This window comes from Drosophila bipectinata, chromosome 3R (genome assembly GCF_030179905.1).
Source record: "Drosophila bipectinata strain 14024-0381.07 chromosome 3R, DbipHiC1v2, whole genome shotgun sequence".
NCBI lineage: Eukaryota > Metazoa > Arthropoda > Insecta > Diptera > Drosophilidae > Drosophila > Drosophila bipectinata.
Window position 1 is genome coordinate 28,161,820 of NC_091739.1, and position 14,710 is coordinate 28,176,529.

A 14,710-nucleotide genomic window follows, 5' to 3' on the forward strand; every position below is an offset into this window, starting at 1 on the left:
TCCCCATTTTTGAAGGGGACCCTTCAGAAAATTTGACAAAAAATCTAAAAAATATTTTGTTCTTAGATTTTGATGCAGATTGGTGCTAAATCAACCCACAAATCGATTAAAGTATTCCGCTTAAGAATCGGTTGACTATTGGCCAAGATGTGGCCTTCCCAATGGGCGATATTGGTGTTCCATGCATTTTCCCCATTTTTGAAGGGGACCCTTCAGAAAATTTGACAAAAAATCTAAAAAATATTTTGTTCTTAGATTTTGATGCAGATTGGTGCAAAATCAACCCACAAATCGATTAAGGTATTCCGCTTAAGAATCGGATGACTATTGACCAATATGTGGCCTTCCCAATGGGCGATATTGGTGTTCCATGCATTTTCCCCATTTTTGAAGGGGACCCTCCAGAAAATTTGACAAAAAATCTAAAAAATATTTTGTTCTTAGATTTTGATGCAGATTGGTGCTAAATCAACCCACAAATCGATTAAGGTATTCCGTTTAAGAATCGGATGACTATTGGCCAAGATGTGGCCTTCCCAATGGGCGATATTGGTGTTCCATGCATTTTCCCCATTTTTGAAGGGGACCCTTCAGAAAATTTGACAAAAAATCTAAAAAATATTTTGTTCTTAGATTTTGATGCAGATTGGTGCAAAATCAACCCACAAATCGATTAAGGTATTCCGCTTAAGAATCGGATGACTATTGACCAATATGTGGCCTTCCCAATGGGCGATATTGGTGTTCCATGCATTTTCCCCATTTTTGAAGGGGACCCTTCAGAAAATTTGACAAAAAATCTAAAAAATATTTTGTTCTTAGATTTTGATGCAGATTGGTGCAAAATCAACCCACAAATCGATTAAGGTATTCCGCTTAAGAATCGGATGACTATTGGCCAAGATGTGGCCTTCCCAATGGGCGATATTGGTGTTCCATTCATTTGCCCCATTTCCCCATCAAGATCAAGATTTGAAATGTCAAGATATTCGCGCTTGATTATTCGCGGGGGATCGATAGACGGGCGAGACGGTTTCCAAGTGGCGTTTAACAGCAAAAGGGCAACGGCCACACTTCACGGCCGACCAAAACAAAGCAAATTATAAAATTGGTAGCATCAGGTTGTTTTTATAACCAATCCTATCTTTTTTTGTAAACTCTAGTTTAATATAGAAACGCTTTCCATAATCTGATTATGGAATCCAAGCATTAATTAAAGAACACAATGGACTACCAATTGGACACAGAGAGTTATTGGAATCGGTCTTCAAGAGCTGCATTCAGCTTCGACGATGAGGACGAAGTGGATCTTAGTACGGAGTTGGTCAGCAATGGCATTCTTGCGGACGATACCATTTCGGAGGCCAGTTTTGATAACAGCGCCACACTGAATCTCTCGATTAAGTCCTTGCTTAGCGAGGAAGCCTTAAAATTGGTGCTACAAGAACAAGCGCTCGATGACCGGGTCCTGCCCAAAGGAGTTTCACCAGAAGAAGAGCTCAAATTGCTTCGCCGCCAGCTCCAAAGCACTCTGTATAGCCCCAATTTGGAGGCCACTGCCCAGAAACTTCTGCAAGGTAAATCAGCGCCACTGGAGATGTTTAAATCCCTGCACGAGAAACAACAATTGCTGGACACTGTCCTGGCTCAAGGTGGGCATGCGGTGATAGCAGTGCTTCTATTTCTTAAGAGGACCCTAAATACACAACAATTTCATGGCATCCTGCGGGAGCGGCCGAAAGCTTTAGAGCAGTACCTCAGTTACTTGCGTGAATGTGGAGATCTGAGCAGCCACATAGACTTATTGCAACGTTTCGGTCGACACCAAGAGGCAGCCCTTAAACAGTTCGAGGCAGCCCTAGCCTGTAAAGATTCAAACACCAAGAAAAATCAGCTGCAACGTTTGGTAGATGCCTATGCCACGGCGGGAGTGGGTATTATCCCCCTATACGAGCAGATTTTCCATTCTGCTTTAAGCATGCAGAAGCTCTTGGAAAAGGAGAACGGATTAAGAAAAACACTTGGCGGCAGTCCAACGCCCATCGAAGTACTCTACGCCTGTTGCCAAGCAAATAGCAACTGGAAAGAGCAGGACATGTCCAAGCCCCTGTCCCCGCAACGGTTCGCCTCTGATCAGCAAATCTCGCCAGCCCAGTATGAGTGGACGGCCCTGAACGAAAGAGCTCAGGCTCAGGCTTATGCAGACCTGGAGTGCATTTTCGAGCGAGTGCCCAGCTGGCATCCACTGAAGTCCAAACAGTTCCACATAAGCTTTGACCTGGCGCTGGCTGTGATACGGCTGTATGAATTGCAGGCTCCATCGACAGTGCTGCAGTTGTTCCTTTCCAAGATGGGCAATAGTGTGGAGAAACTGGCGCTGGCGCAGCGTGTAAAGTGCATCAAAGCTGTGATTGATGCCATGGCAGGGCTAAAGCAGCAGCAGGAGCTGCAACAGCTGAAGGATACTCTACCCGACCGATCCGAGGAGCAGTTCTACTGTGAGAACGCACTGAAGTCGCTGCAAAGCAAACGTTGGACCACAGACAACATCAAGCTTAAGCTCTAAAATGGACTCTCTTTTTATAATGGTATAAACATCTTTTTATTGTTAATCATATATGCGTGTAGATTTATATTAACTCTATCCGGTTTTATTAAATAATTGCAAATCACAAGCTGAATATCGAATAAAAAAACATAAATTTGTATGGTATATGTGTATATCCTGCAGCCTCCATTTGATCTGTTCGATGAGCACAGTTTTGGATTTCGATTACTTTATTACAATTTTTTTTGTTTTTTAATTTATTGAGTAAACAAATAAAAGCAGCCAATGGCAAACAAAGCGTTACAAAATTGGATTCATTAAACAATTTGTTTGTCTTAAATATTTTGTTTAAATAACAGCGCTGTAAAAAGCATTTGATGTATAAATAACCGCAAACAACAAGTATGATATATATATAATTACGCGTAAACATGAATGGGATAAGGGAGATGTTGGTGTGTGTATATGTTCCCCGGTTCCTGGGCCAAAATTTACATAGAAAACTTAAAACACAAAAAACAAGTCGACGAAGAAGAGCCCGACCCTCAACTGATGCGAGTGGAACGGAAGAAGACGGGATACAGGACCGGAACCGGAAACGGTAGCTAATTGTTAGCCTCGCTGTCCGAGTAGCTGAGCAGACGCTGGCACAAGATCGTCTTGAACTTGACCGTAAAGCTATCGAAGATGATATCAGTATCCTGCAGCGGTTGCTGCACCTGTCCCGTCAGCGGAGCCGTCTGATTGCTGTCTGCCGCGGCAATCAGTTGCTTGAATTTCTGGTTGAGATTCTGCTCCAGCGTCGAGTTGTTGTTGTTAAAGTAAAATACGTAGGCCAGCTCCAGCAGATAGTAGTCCAGATCGCCCATAAAGAAACGCTCGCACTCCAGCATATCAAATTTGCGCTCAAGGAAGTGCAGACACAGGTGATAGATAAGGTGCTTCAGATCGCATCTTCTGAGCGGAACATAACCAGTATCTTTGCTAAAGTATTCAAACAACTTTAAGGTGCGCTGAGCGGAATCGCAGCTTTGCAGGCACAGCCGAAAGGCTTCCACAAATCGAAAGTTGAGCATACAGATCCGTATGCGATACTCATTTCGGTTAGGACGGGCACATTCGCCGATCTTGTCGGGGTTGTATAACCCATGAAAGGCGTATAGGCAGTAGTGTATGTAGTGTCTTAGCTGCTGCACCGATGACTCACCCAGACCCTCAGTGCTGGCTGTAAATGTGCTGGCATCGTCGTCGTCTCGACCCAGCAGCTGCTCCGCATGTGCTGCAGCCTTGGCGCTGCCGGCGCCAACCTGTTCCGGCAGCGGCACATAGCTCTGCTCCTCGGGCGTGTAGTCCATGTCTAGCGAGCTGTTCGCATCACCCGCCAACGGGGCATTATATGAGAAGCTGGCATCGTTCTGGCTCAAGTTCTCTAGGCTGCTCAGCATGTCATCAGAATCCTGACCCGTGGCTGCATGTTCTGTGCTGCTCTTGTAGTTCTGTGATCCCACAGAGTAATGCTGATCAAAGCTAATATTTGCCGGCTGCAAAAAGTGCGGCTGATATGGTGGCATGACCTTCAAATATCTAACTGGGTCCTGATCCAATCGTATTCGTGGTCTCGGCAAATTAATCTCCACCGGCGCTTCCACACATTGGCTCTCAAAACGCATCAGTCGCTTGGTCGAGGGCAAACACACCACACGCTGCCGCATTCTTTCTATACTGGGTCCCAAATCCCGGCCACATTGACCATTTGAGTTGCCGCCGAAGGCCCGCACTATATAATCGGTGGTCATTACCAACGTAAAGTCTGCTCCGCAGTCGACGTACATCGGACTCTCAATGCTGTCAATAGGGGATGGTTTCAGCACTGCCCGGCGATCCTTGTCCTCAGTGCCAAGCTGGTGCTCCAAGTTTTTTCCCCACGTGTATAGCGTGCAGGTGGACGAGATCAGAGCAAAGTGGAACAGGCCACTAGAGATCTGTAAACACAAGCAATTTTTCAAATAATTGATACTTCAAAGTAAACTAATGTAAGTACCTGGAGAATTTGACCAGCCACCTCACTAGTATCCACCAGATGCGGTGTCAGATGCTCCGATGGATCTGGCTCGGTGGCTGGAGCAGGGGCAGTAGGCGCCGTCGGAGCTGTCGGCCCTGCAGATACTGGTGGTGGGATCGGGTTAAGTATCTCCGCATCTCGCTTACACGCCGGGGCGATGGATTCGGTAGCATCAGACGGCGCAGCTTCGTTTTCGTCTTCCTGGCTATCTTTGGTCTCACTCGGAGCTTTCGGAGTGGCGCCTGCAACCACGGCAGCGTAGGATGTGGTGGGCTCTACGAGTGTACTTGTAGTGGTATTGTTTGGCGCCGGCACCAGTGTAGCTTCCAGCTGCTTGCTCAGCAACTCCTTCTGCTGGTTCTCCTCCAGTTTTTGCTTGGCGTTTGCCCTTCGTTTGATCTGATTGGCCAGGCGCAAGGCCTGTGGCGAGCTCCCCCAAGTGTACAGACGCTCCTGATCATCTACAGCTAACTGTAATAAGAAAAGTAAGTAATAAGTGAATGGTGTTATTAATGAAATCTATACATACATTGGTAAAAAATTTGGTGTGTATCAGTCTTAGGCTGCAGCCGCCCGTCTCCAGGCGCACTGGCAGATTCGTCTTGGTGTCGCCGCCCTGATCACTATTGCCAGTGCCCAGCTGCCCAAAATGATTGGATCCGAATACGAAGAGCTCAGTGCAGCAATTGTTAGCCTCCTTGTAGCTACTTGAAGCCCCGCACAGAACCAGGGTGTGTGCATGGCCAAGAGATATTTGTAAAATTTTCTAGAAAACGGAACAATATTAGAGACGTTCTTAAATTCACTGGTTATATCTTACCTTATATTTGAAAAAACTGACTAGTTGTGGTGTAGCTATGTTCTCACAGGATCCCTGTCCCAGCTGCCCATAAACGCCCCATCTAGGTAATGAAGAGACATTGAAATAATTGTGTCTGATTTGTCACTAATGAATTTCTCACCCCCACATATAAAGCTTTCCATCTGCTACGGCTGCGTTATGATATTGGCCAGCCTCTAGCAAGGTGATGTTCATCCCATCTAATGCCGACACAAGCATTGGTTGCAATGCCATCTGCATGTGGCGGCCAATTCCTAGCTGGCAGAGATTGTTATTTCCCACAGAGTACAACTAGAAAACAAGAAGAGCCATATTTAATAAAGAAAAGCAAGAAAATAGTAAATAAACACTTACGCCATTATTAGTTAGTATAAGTGTATGCTGTCGTCCACACTTGATGGCATGCACCTGCAAATTAAGCTGGGAGAGAAGATCCAAGCTCTTTACAGCATGAGCTGGTTCTGGGGGCTCTAAAAAGATATCATTTTTACTTTTAAACAAAATATATTTACAAAACACAAACCTGTGGACTTTTGAGCACTATAATAGCTAGGAATGCCACTGGAGCCCCAAAAATATGCGGTGCCATCCACCACACAAGAGCAGTAGGCACAACCAGCTGAGATCGGTTTGAAGCGTGATGATTCGATGGCAAACTAAAGGAATATTCGATCGAATGAAACATTAAGACGACTGCGAAAATGAATAAGTCTTGCCTGATTGTCTTCATAGTTGATGCGGAAATTCGATAAGGAATTCTCTATGGAATCATGTTTGACTCGCTGGGATTCCATGTGTATGAGAACTGCCAAATAGGTTTCGATAAGACTCTTGCAGAACTCAAACAATTGGGGATTATTATCGTTGGAGATCGCACAATCGCTGTTGTGTGAGACAACTGGGCGAAGGGCAGCTGAAAATGGGTTCAATTGCTTCGCCAATCGCTGAAATACAAATGTATTTTAATTTAGACAAATATGTATATTATAAAAAGTGTTATTTTATCACCTGCAGCACACAGGGCCTTATATGATCGAGCTTCTCCTGAATGAAAGCAAAGTAGTCCATGGATACGTGCGGCAGAAATGTTATTGTCTCCATAAATATGTTCTCGCTAAGATTATACAGGCAAACGTTCAGCTCGTTATACCACCCAAACTCCTGGGCAACGACACTGATCAGGGCATTAAAGGTATCCAGACAGACGCCACGTATTTTAGCTAATATGACGGCGGAGGAAAACAGACCGCTCTGGCAGAGAACTATACTCGTCATGTTAGTGTGATATTTGCTATTAGTCACGAGGAAGTTCCTGAAAAAAGAGAATTAAATTGAATACAGCTGCAGAAGAAGGATCTTTGAAATAACTAACCAAAGCGGTATGTAGTTCTTGTCGTTGACAGCCTTCTCGGCCAGCGTTATGAGCAGCAAGTTGGCCAAATGGAACTGAGAAGAGGGCGACATTTGGAGGGCGCTAATTGACTCGTCGACTCCATATTTATAATCACTACAAAAGGCCCCGCTGTTCACATCCTCCTCCGGTGGTTTCTCTGGCAGGATAACCCGCACATCTTCAGAGTGTCGATAGGTGATGTCATCCAAACAACCCTTAAGCATGGGGTGCCCCAAATACCGCGATCGCAGAAGATATGTGGACTTTAGCGCCATTGCACTCAACTGCATTAGAGCATATGTGTGTCCGTACATGGCTAACTTCAGTGCTGTCCGGATGGGCTTGACCCTTGCCACGTTGTATGTGAGCAGAGCCTGGGTGATCTTTTTGCGCCTCAAAAGGTAGTCGCCGGCAAACTCGATGCACTGTTCAAATGAAAGGTCGAAGGTGTTGCAGAAATCCCGACACTGGTTCCACTCGCTCTGCAAGGCGGCATCGAGGAACAATTCAAACGGCTCCTTTCTGCAAGATACATGTTTTGTCAGTAATTACTACCTCAATTCTAGAGTTTTTATAGGAAATTCAACTTACTTGAGCTGAATGGCATATACATTCTTGTTGGTAATCACATAGCTGGGATCGTAGTTGATTTTCGGAAACTCCGATTGCATTATTTCCATCTGCCGCAACGAAAACTCACTGCTCACATCGGCCGAATCGTAAAACTGAATATAATCCATAGGCGTATGAATGTCCTTGATTTCGAAAGCCTTGGCCTTCTCTTCTTTGGTCAAAGTCTCTGGCTGGCTGGCAGGATTACGATATTGCGCCATCTGATACAAGTGCAGCACAGTTTCCTGTTCGAAGCGGAAGAGTCCAATCTGTGCCAGGGAGTTAAAGCGCTAGAAATAAAACAAAGATTAGTTGACCTCCAGGATACTCATTGCTCTAAATACTCACGTCTTCGTCAGAGGTGTGCAAAGAAGCCATGGCGCTGCTTATTACGCTCACGGCGTTGATTGCGTTACTAGGCATTTCACTTTGTTCCAGGCTCGAGGTAGTGGTAGTGGTGGCACTAGTGGTGTCGCTCTTCTGACCACTTACCTCCGCCTGCTCTATTTTCTCGGTGTCCGCGTCCCGATTCTCCTTATCGGTATTAACCACCAGCGGCTCTTCTAACGATGAGGCTGCCGTGGAGATGGCCGAATCGCTTCTGCAGTGAAGGTCCACATAGTGTATGCCGTAGAGTATGTTGGAGCTTATGAGTATTTCTTGGGTGTGCTTGGGTATCTTGTACACGAACAGCGGCTTCAAACTGATGTCTATGCTATGCACGGTCAAACTGTGGCTATTGCTGTGCAAAGCACTCAGCAAAAAGGTGCTGCGCAGGTTTTGGATGGTATAAAACGAGCCAGTCGTGGTGCCCAGTGGCTCAGGAGTCACTGACGGCGAGTCCATTATCGCAAAGCTGGCCATCGATGAGTCGGGCATAACTAAAACAGTAAGACGAGTAATTAATGCATCTGTTTTAAAAGGTCCAAAGCTAACTAGTTAATTTTATGGCAGAGTCTGTCGAGTGTGAGAGTTGGGCGAACTCACCACGCAAGCGACGCTTCAATAGATGCAACAGTTCTCTCAAAACTGCACACCAATAAAAAATACATAATATTCACAACAAAATGGCGCACAAAAATTAACAAAGATAAACACAAGTTAGCCAAGTAATACTTTTTTGAAGGAGAAAATAAATAATGGCCTGTTCCGAACCCAAATCAGGACTACATCGAAACTTATAATAGGGTTCTTGCCAATTGAAAACCGAAAGCTCGAAACAGGTCAGAAAATTAATATTACTGTTTGCTTACGCACATTCATCAAACTTTTGACGCTGGTCGGAGAGTCGCATCTTGATGGCCTGCAGCTTTTTAGAGCCCAGACTCTTGAGCGAGGCCAGCCGTGCTCTCGTGGCCGGCAAGATGCCATCCATGTTGTTAGCGCCCGCTGCGAGCGACTGCTGCTGGAAACGAACGCCACCCTGCTGCTCCACAGTTTGCCGCGCCACTGCTTCACTGTACGACGGTGGTGCTGGGGGAGGTGCTTCTGCACTTCCGGACTCTGTGGGAGCCGGGATGGCGGAAGTGTCTGCAGCTGGTGCCAATTGGCCGCTAGGTGCCGCATCTTCGTTGGACGGTGGTGCAAATACATCCTCTTCCAGTTGGCTGTTATCTGAGGCCGGGTCAGAGCTGTTGCTTTGCCGAGCGCCCGTCCCCACACCTTGCTGCCTTCCTTGTACGGGCATTACGATTTGCCATGCTCCCTCACGGGTCGTAGGTGAGCTATCACCTGGATAGACATACAGGATGGCCCTCTGCTCAAGCAGCAGCTTGTACTGCTGTTTTAGCGAAGAAGTTATCTGATAAGGGAGGCAATATTTAGGGTATGCAGTTACCGAGTTAATGAATTTATCTTACCAGCAACATAACGCCATCATAGGCCTTGTCCTTGCAGATAACCAACCGCATCACAGATCCGTTTTCGATAGCAGTGCTCGCGATCATGGGGCAGTTTGGACTGAGACCAACGAAGCAGATAGAGCCATCTGAATACCCAATAATGGCCCTATTTAGACCGTGATTGGTCTTCCACCACACCACTGACAATGGATAGGGACAGGTCGTGGACGCCATGAAGGAGGTGGCCATAACTTGACTATTGCCAGTGGCATCAAACGGTTGGACGGGCGGCGGTTTTTGGGGCTGCTGAGTCCCCGCAGATGCATCGAGATCAATCCCTTGGTTTTTAACCAGCATGTGTTCTGGGAGATCATGACCTAGGGGTTCGTCCTCCAGATTGACTTGCTCCAGGTTTTCCGCTAGCTGCTGAACAACATCCACTTGAGGCTCCGACTGACCGGTGGAGTGATTAGGGCACTTCTTTGAGTTGGGGCACTCATGGGGCCCCACGAAGGGGATAATGTAGGATGTCACCTGGTTAGTGCTGTATAACGAGCAGGCGGCCAGGCTATGTGTCTTGTCTACTAGAGCCAGGGCGGGAACGATGTGCAGCGTATTGTCGAAACCTGTTGATGGAAACACGGTTCATTGGGGTTCAGTAACATGAAAATCAATCGTGATGGGTGACCATTAAATCAAAACAAAATACGCAACAGAAAATCAATAACCACACATGCACGCACACACACTCGGCAGCAAAGTAATTTTAGGCTTCGCCACCCGCACCGCACCGCAACTACCTCCCCCCAGAAACCACCCACTTACATAGTACCAGCAGCCAGATGCCCGCAGGATCAAAACAGACTGCGTGGATTACACGATTTCGGAACCATGATATCATCTTGACCACCTCCTGTCCAGAGGCACTGATGTAGCGCAGCAGGATCTCATTTTCCTCGCTCACCAGGCAAAGGAACTGCTTCTCATCTAGGCCTGCTGTAACGGCAGACAGCTTGCAGCTGAGATTGGTGATCAGCGGTCGCAGCTCGAACATGCCCAGCTCCTTGAGCTCCGCCATCTCGAGGAGATTCGCTCACAGTGTGCCTATTTTATTATCCTTATTCTCCCCTGGTTAGCTCCACTTTCCACTTGCAGGGGAAGATTTCCTCCAAATCCGAGTCGGCCCAGAGTTGCATTTGGGTTAGCGGTGAGCAAGTGTATTGTTGATTTTCGTGACAACGTTTTATCACGGTCTAAATTGTTGATCAATTAAATTAGTTAAGTAAATTATACTTTAATAATTTGATTTTTTTGTTAAAACTAATTTTTTTACATCAAAGAATTAAAAAACAAAGTGCTTGATTAGGCCAATATTATGATATAAAAATATAATTCATAGATGAATGTAAATAAAAGAATATATTGGTATATATTTTTCCTAATTTAGTTCTTAATTTTAATTTTTGTTAATTCTATAAGAAAGAAATGAGAAAGAATATGAAATGGAACATATTTTTTTGATTACGTTTGATGTGAAGGTATTTTTCATTTCTGTAGTACGGTCCCACTGAATCCGTGCGTCCCTGCAATCGAAAATAACGGCGCGAATTGGCGTCAGCGTCGCTTCTCGAGTATCAATATCAATATTTGAATTTGGAGTTTGAAGAGTATATCCTTTAGTATCTGTTTAAGTGTAAAAGATACCTCGACCGAATGGAATCTCGTTTGCCTAAACCAAGTGGCATTAAACGGCCCATGCCGGTGAAAACTGTGCTACCCACAGATCGCATTCGAGCAGGAGGAGCCACCGGAGCAACTGGAGGAACCAGCGTCTTCAACGCCAACCAAACATATTGCGGAAATGTGCTCCCACCGCTTACGAGAGATCTTAACAATTTGCCTCAAGTACTCCAACGTCGAGGCGGTAAGTCCACAAACATATTCAAAAATTCCGTCAGAGCAACAATTGTTTTTCCAGCTCGTGCTGCCTCTCCCGAACCCGTAAAAATGGCCAACCGTGCCAAGCTGCGACGCAGCCGTTCAGCCTGTGACATCAACGAGATGCGGCAAAACATCAAACGTACGGCAGCTGCTCCGACGCTTCCAAGTATTCCCAGCAAAGTGGCGCGGATGGGCACCGGAACTACAGCGGCTCCTTCCCAGCGACCAGTTCGCCCACCCCTCACCACGACCGCCAAGTCCACATCTACAACAGCAAAAAGACCGGTTGCGGCGCGTCCCGTATCTCGACCAGCTGCCCCACCCGCAACTACGGCAACCAAAAGTAAACCTGCAGGATCCACTACTGCAGGAGGAGGAGCTGCAGGAGCAGCTCCAAAACGTATACCATCGTATGACTTCAAAACTCGCTTCCATGATTTGCTGGAAAAGCACAAAACCCTTAAGACCAAGTACGAAAAACAAATTGAGGACATGGGTGAACTGGAATCCCTTCCCAGTCAGCTAGAAGAGACGCAGAATAAGCTTATCGAGACTGAGTCTACGCTGAAAAATATGCAGACAGATAACGAGTGTTTACAAAGGCAAGTGAAGCAGCATACCAAGAACATAGAGACAATAACCACAACATTGGGAAGAACAAAAGAGGAGCTTTCAGAGCTGCAGGCAATACACGAGGTAAATAGAAAAATGAAATTTTCAAAAATGGTTGGTTATTGTTGATATCTTTTGACAGAAAATCAAAACCGAGCATGCTGCCCTGAGCGAAGAAGTTGTGCATCTGCGTCAGCGTACGGAGGAATTACTTCGGAGTAACGAACAGCAGGCCTCCGAACTGGAAACATGCAAGGAGCAACTCTTTCAGTCGAATATGGAGCGCAAGGAGTTGCACAACACCGTTATGGATCTACGAGGCAATATACGGGTATTCTGTCGAATAAGGCCACCGCTGGAGTGTGAGGAGAACCGTATGTGCTGCACCTGGACTTACCATGACGAGGCCACCGTGGAACTGCAAAGTATCGATGGTCAAGCAAAGAACAAGATGGGCCAGCAAATATTCTCCTTTGATCAGGTCTTTCATCCCAACTCGAGCCAAACAGACATCTTCGAAATGGTATCGCCTCTAATTCAGTCAGCGCTGGATGGGTACAATATTTGCATATTTGCGTACGGACAGACGGGCAGTGGGAAAACCTACACGATGGATGGTGTGCCAGAAAGTGTGGGCGTCATTCCACGCACAGTCGATCTTCTTTTCGACTCTATTCGAAGCTATCGAAACCTGGGTTGGGAGTATGAGATCAAGGCCACCTTCTTGGAGATCTACAATGAGGTGTTGTACGATTTACTGAGCAACGAGCAAAAGGATATGGAGATCCGAATGGTTAAGAATAGCAAGAACGACATATACGTGTCCAATATAACGGAAGAGACCGTTCACGATCCCAATCATCTGCGACAGCTAATGCACACGGCCAAGATGAACAGAGCAACAGCCTCGACGGTGGGAAACGAGCGATCGTCTCGTTCCCATGCTGTTACAAAACTTGCGTTAATTGGACGCCATGCCGAGAAGCAAGAGATCTCGGTAGGTTCCATTAACCTGGTTGATTTGGCTGGTTCCGAATCCCCCAAGACCAGTACCCGTATGACCGAAACGAAAAACATTAATCGCTCGCTTTCCGAATTGACCAACGTAATCCTGGCGCTGCTGCAAAAGCAGGACCACATTCCGTATCGGAACTCAAAGTTGACTCATCTGCTTATGCCCTCGCTGGGCGGTAACTCTAAGACCCTTATGTTCATCAACGTGTCGCCGTTCCAGGACTGTTTCCAGGAATCTGTGAAGTCGCTTCGCTTCGCAGCCTCTGTCAACTCTTGCAAAATGGCCAAGGCCAAGAGGAATCGCTACCTTAACAACTCGGCGGCCAACAGTAGCTCGCAGAGCTTAAACAGCGGAAGTTTTGAAAAATAACGTTTTAATTTAATATTTAAACTTTTAATAATCTTGCAAGTTTTGTAAATTCTCAAATTGTCTAATTTTCTGTTATCGCTTAATTTATATAGTTACTTTAAGTGGAAAATAAACTAATAAAGTGCTGAGACTTTTGGCGATCTCACTCACTTATTTGGTTCCCACTGCTTGACGCACCTCCGCGGGAATCTTCTCTACCAGTTCAGAATGATTCTGCCCCAGGCTGGCCAATACGCCCTTTTTATTCACGTGCTCCACATCCGCATTGTAGGCGTAGTGCTCCCCATTGATGTTGGTCAGGGTTCCACCCTGGGCTTCGAGCACGGCTTCGGGTGCGCAGGTGTCCCATTTCTTGCATCCTGGCGTGGCGAATACGTACGCATGCGCTTTTCCTTCGAGCAATTGCAAAACTTTGAAGCCGGCGCCCCCGACTTTTATCACCTCAGCGGATGGAAAGGCGTTTAAAGCTTGCTGGTGCAATGCATTGGAATGTGACCGAGTGGTAGTGATGATGAACTTTCCGGCTGGCGCTGCCTTAGGAGTAAATCCCCCAGTTCCCATGCCTTTTAGCCCCCAAATGGTGCGGCCCAGCTCGCCATCGGACTGCCTGTAGAAGGGCTGATGAATAATTCCGCCCACCGCAGCATCTTTGACAGCAATTCCAATCAGCACCGTAACATGTTCAACGAATCCTGCAGGATGCAGTTTTATAGTTTAAAAGTTTAACTAAGAAAAACCTTTATTTTAACCCACCTTGTGTGTATTCCGCGGTGCCGTCCAATGGATCCACCCAAATAACAAAATCCTCAGGCTTGGCATCCTGCCACTCTGCCGGACAAGTGTTCTGCAGGAAGGATTCATCTTGTTCGTTTACCAGCCAATCGTCGCACACATTTAAATCGGATCCTCCTTCCTCCCCGATGATCTTCACGGTAGGAAATTTCTTGGTCAACGAGGCAATGATGCAGCGTTGAGCGGAGCGATCAGCCTCCGTCTGGGGATCGTTCTGGCCTTTGTCCACAATTCCTAGGTCACCTTTTTTGAGTACATCGCGTATGATCACACCGGCCCGCTTGGCCGTACTGATGGAGGAAGCCATAAGCCGCATAATAATGGGAGCTGTTGCCGTCATCTTGGTTAGTATTGGAATTTAGGGATCTCCAAGGAATGATGTGTTTTGTGGAAAGCAGAAAGTTGTGAAAGTAAACAGCTGTTCGCGGTCCGCGGTACTTTTCCGGCAGTGTTGGGAACAAAAAAGAGCTAAAAATTAAGAACTTGAAAATTAATAAATGTATGAGATTTATGCATTTTATATTTACTGAAAAAAATTATCAGACAATTTTTTAATAAAAAATAACTTATAACATGCTTATAATATAATTAAATTTTAAAAAGTAAAAAAAATCAGAAGTGGAAGCTAAAGTGGCAGCCCTGAAAAGGTGTTGCCAGACAACCAGGAAGACCTTTGGACCACCC

The 14,710-nt window shown here is 46.1% G+C and overlaps 4 protein-coding genes across 6 annotated transcripts; 2 read left to right on the forward strand and 2 right to left on the reverse strand.

Annotated features, from left to right (window-relative positions):
- The first annotated feature begins 1,071 nt into the window (after positions 1-1,071).
- Positions 1,072-2,845, forward strand: Vps16B (Vacuolar protein sorting 16B). The gene has a single exon (XM_017231321.3). It carries the CDS (start codon positions 1,226-1,228, stop codon positions 2,564-2,566), a length of 1,341 nt encoding a protein of 446 aa, XP_017086810.2. The 5' UTR covers positions 1,072-1,225; the 3' UTR covers positions 2,567-2,845.
- Positions 2,580-10,660, reverse strand: ca (RCC1 and BTB domain containing protein claret). 2 transcript variants are annotated; one of them, XM_017231320.3, is made up of 15 exons: positions 10,123-10,655; positions 9,316-9,923; positions 8,714-9,257; positions 7,805-8,337; positions 7,436-7,746; positions 6,824-7,366; positions 6,460-6,763; positions 6,168-6,395; positions 5,975-6,107; positions 5,806-5,921; positions 5,573-5,742; positions 5,431-5,512; positions 5,140-5,376; positions 4,590-5,081; positions 2,580-4,530 (listed from the first exon to the last, which is right to left on the reverse strand). In XM_017231320.3, exons 1-15 carry the CDS (start codon positions 10,373-10,375, stop codon positions 3,154-3,156), a joined length of 5,931 nt encoding a protein of 1,976 aa, XP_017086809.2. In that variant the 5' UTR covers positions 10,376-10,655; the 3' UTR covers positions 2,580-3,153. The 2 variants fall into 2 exon arrangements, 1 of the variants encoding a protein (XP_017086809.2); XR_011443439.1 differs by lacking the exons at positions 2,580-4,530; positions 4,590-5,081; positions 5,140-5,376; positions 5,431-5,512 and having other exon boundaries at positions 5,602-5,742; positions 5,806-5,919; positions 10,123-10,660.
- Positions 10,661-10,850: 190 nt separating this feature from the next.
- Positions 10,851-13,383, forward strand: ncd (non-claret disjunctional). 2 transcript variants are annotated; one of them, XM_070282197.1, is made up of 3 exons: positions 10,853-11,221; positions 11,276-11,934; positions 11,993-13,383. In XM_070282197.1, the coding sequence occupies exons 1-3, from the start codon at positions 11,011-11,013 to the stop codon at positions 13,232-13,234; spliced, it is 2,112 nt and encodes a 703-aa protein (XP_070138298.1). In that variant the 5' UTR covers positions 10,853-11,010; the 3' UTR covers positions 13,235-13,383. The 2 variants fall into 2 exon arrangements, with proteins under 2 accessions (XP_043068095.1, XP_070138298.1); XM_043212160.2 differs by having other exon boundaries at positions 10,851-11,934.
- On the reverse strand, positions 13,222-14,471 carry LOC108118594 (3'(2'),5'-bisphosphate nucleotidase 1). Its single transcript, XM_017231358.3, has 2 exons — positions 13,988-14,471; positions 13,222-13,926 (listed from the first exon to the last, which is right to left on the reverse strand). The coding sequence occupies exons 1-2, from the start codon at positions 14,364-14,366 to the stop codon at positions 13,385-13,387; spliced, it is 921 nt and encodes a 306-aa protein (XP_017086847.2). The 5' UTR covers positions 14,367-14,471; the 3' UTR covers positions 13,222-13,384.
- Positions 14,472-14,710: the final 239 nt, after the last annotated feature.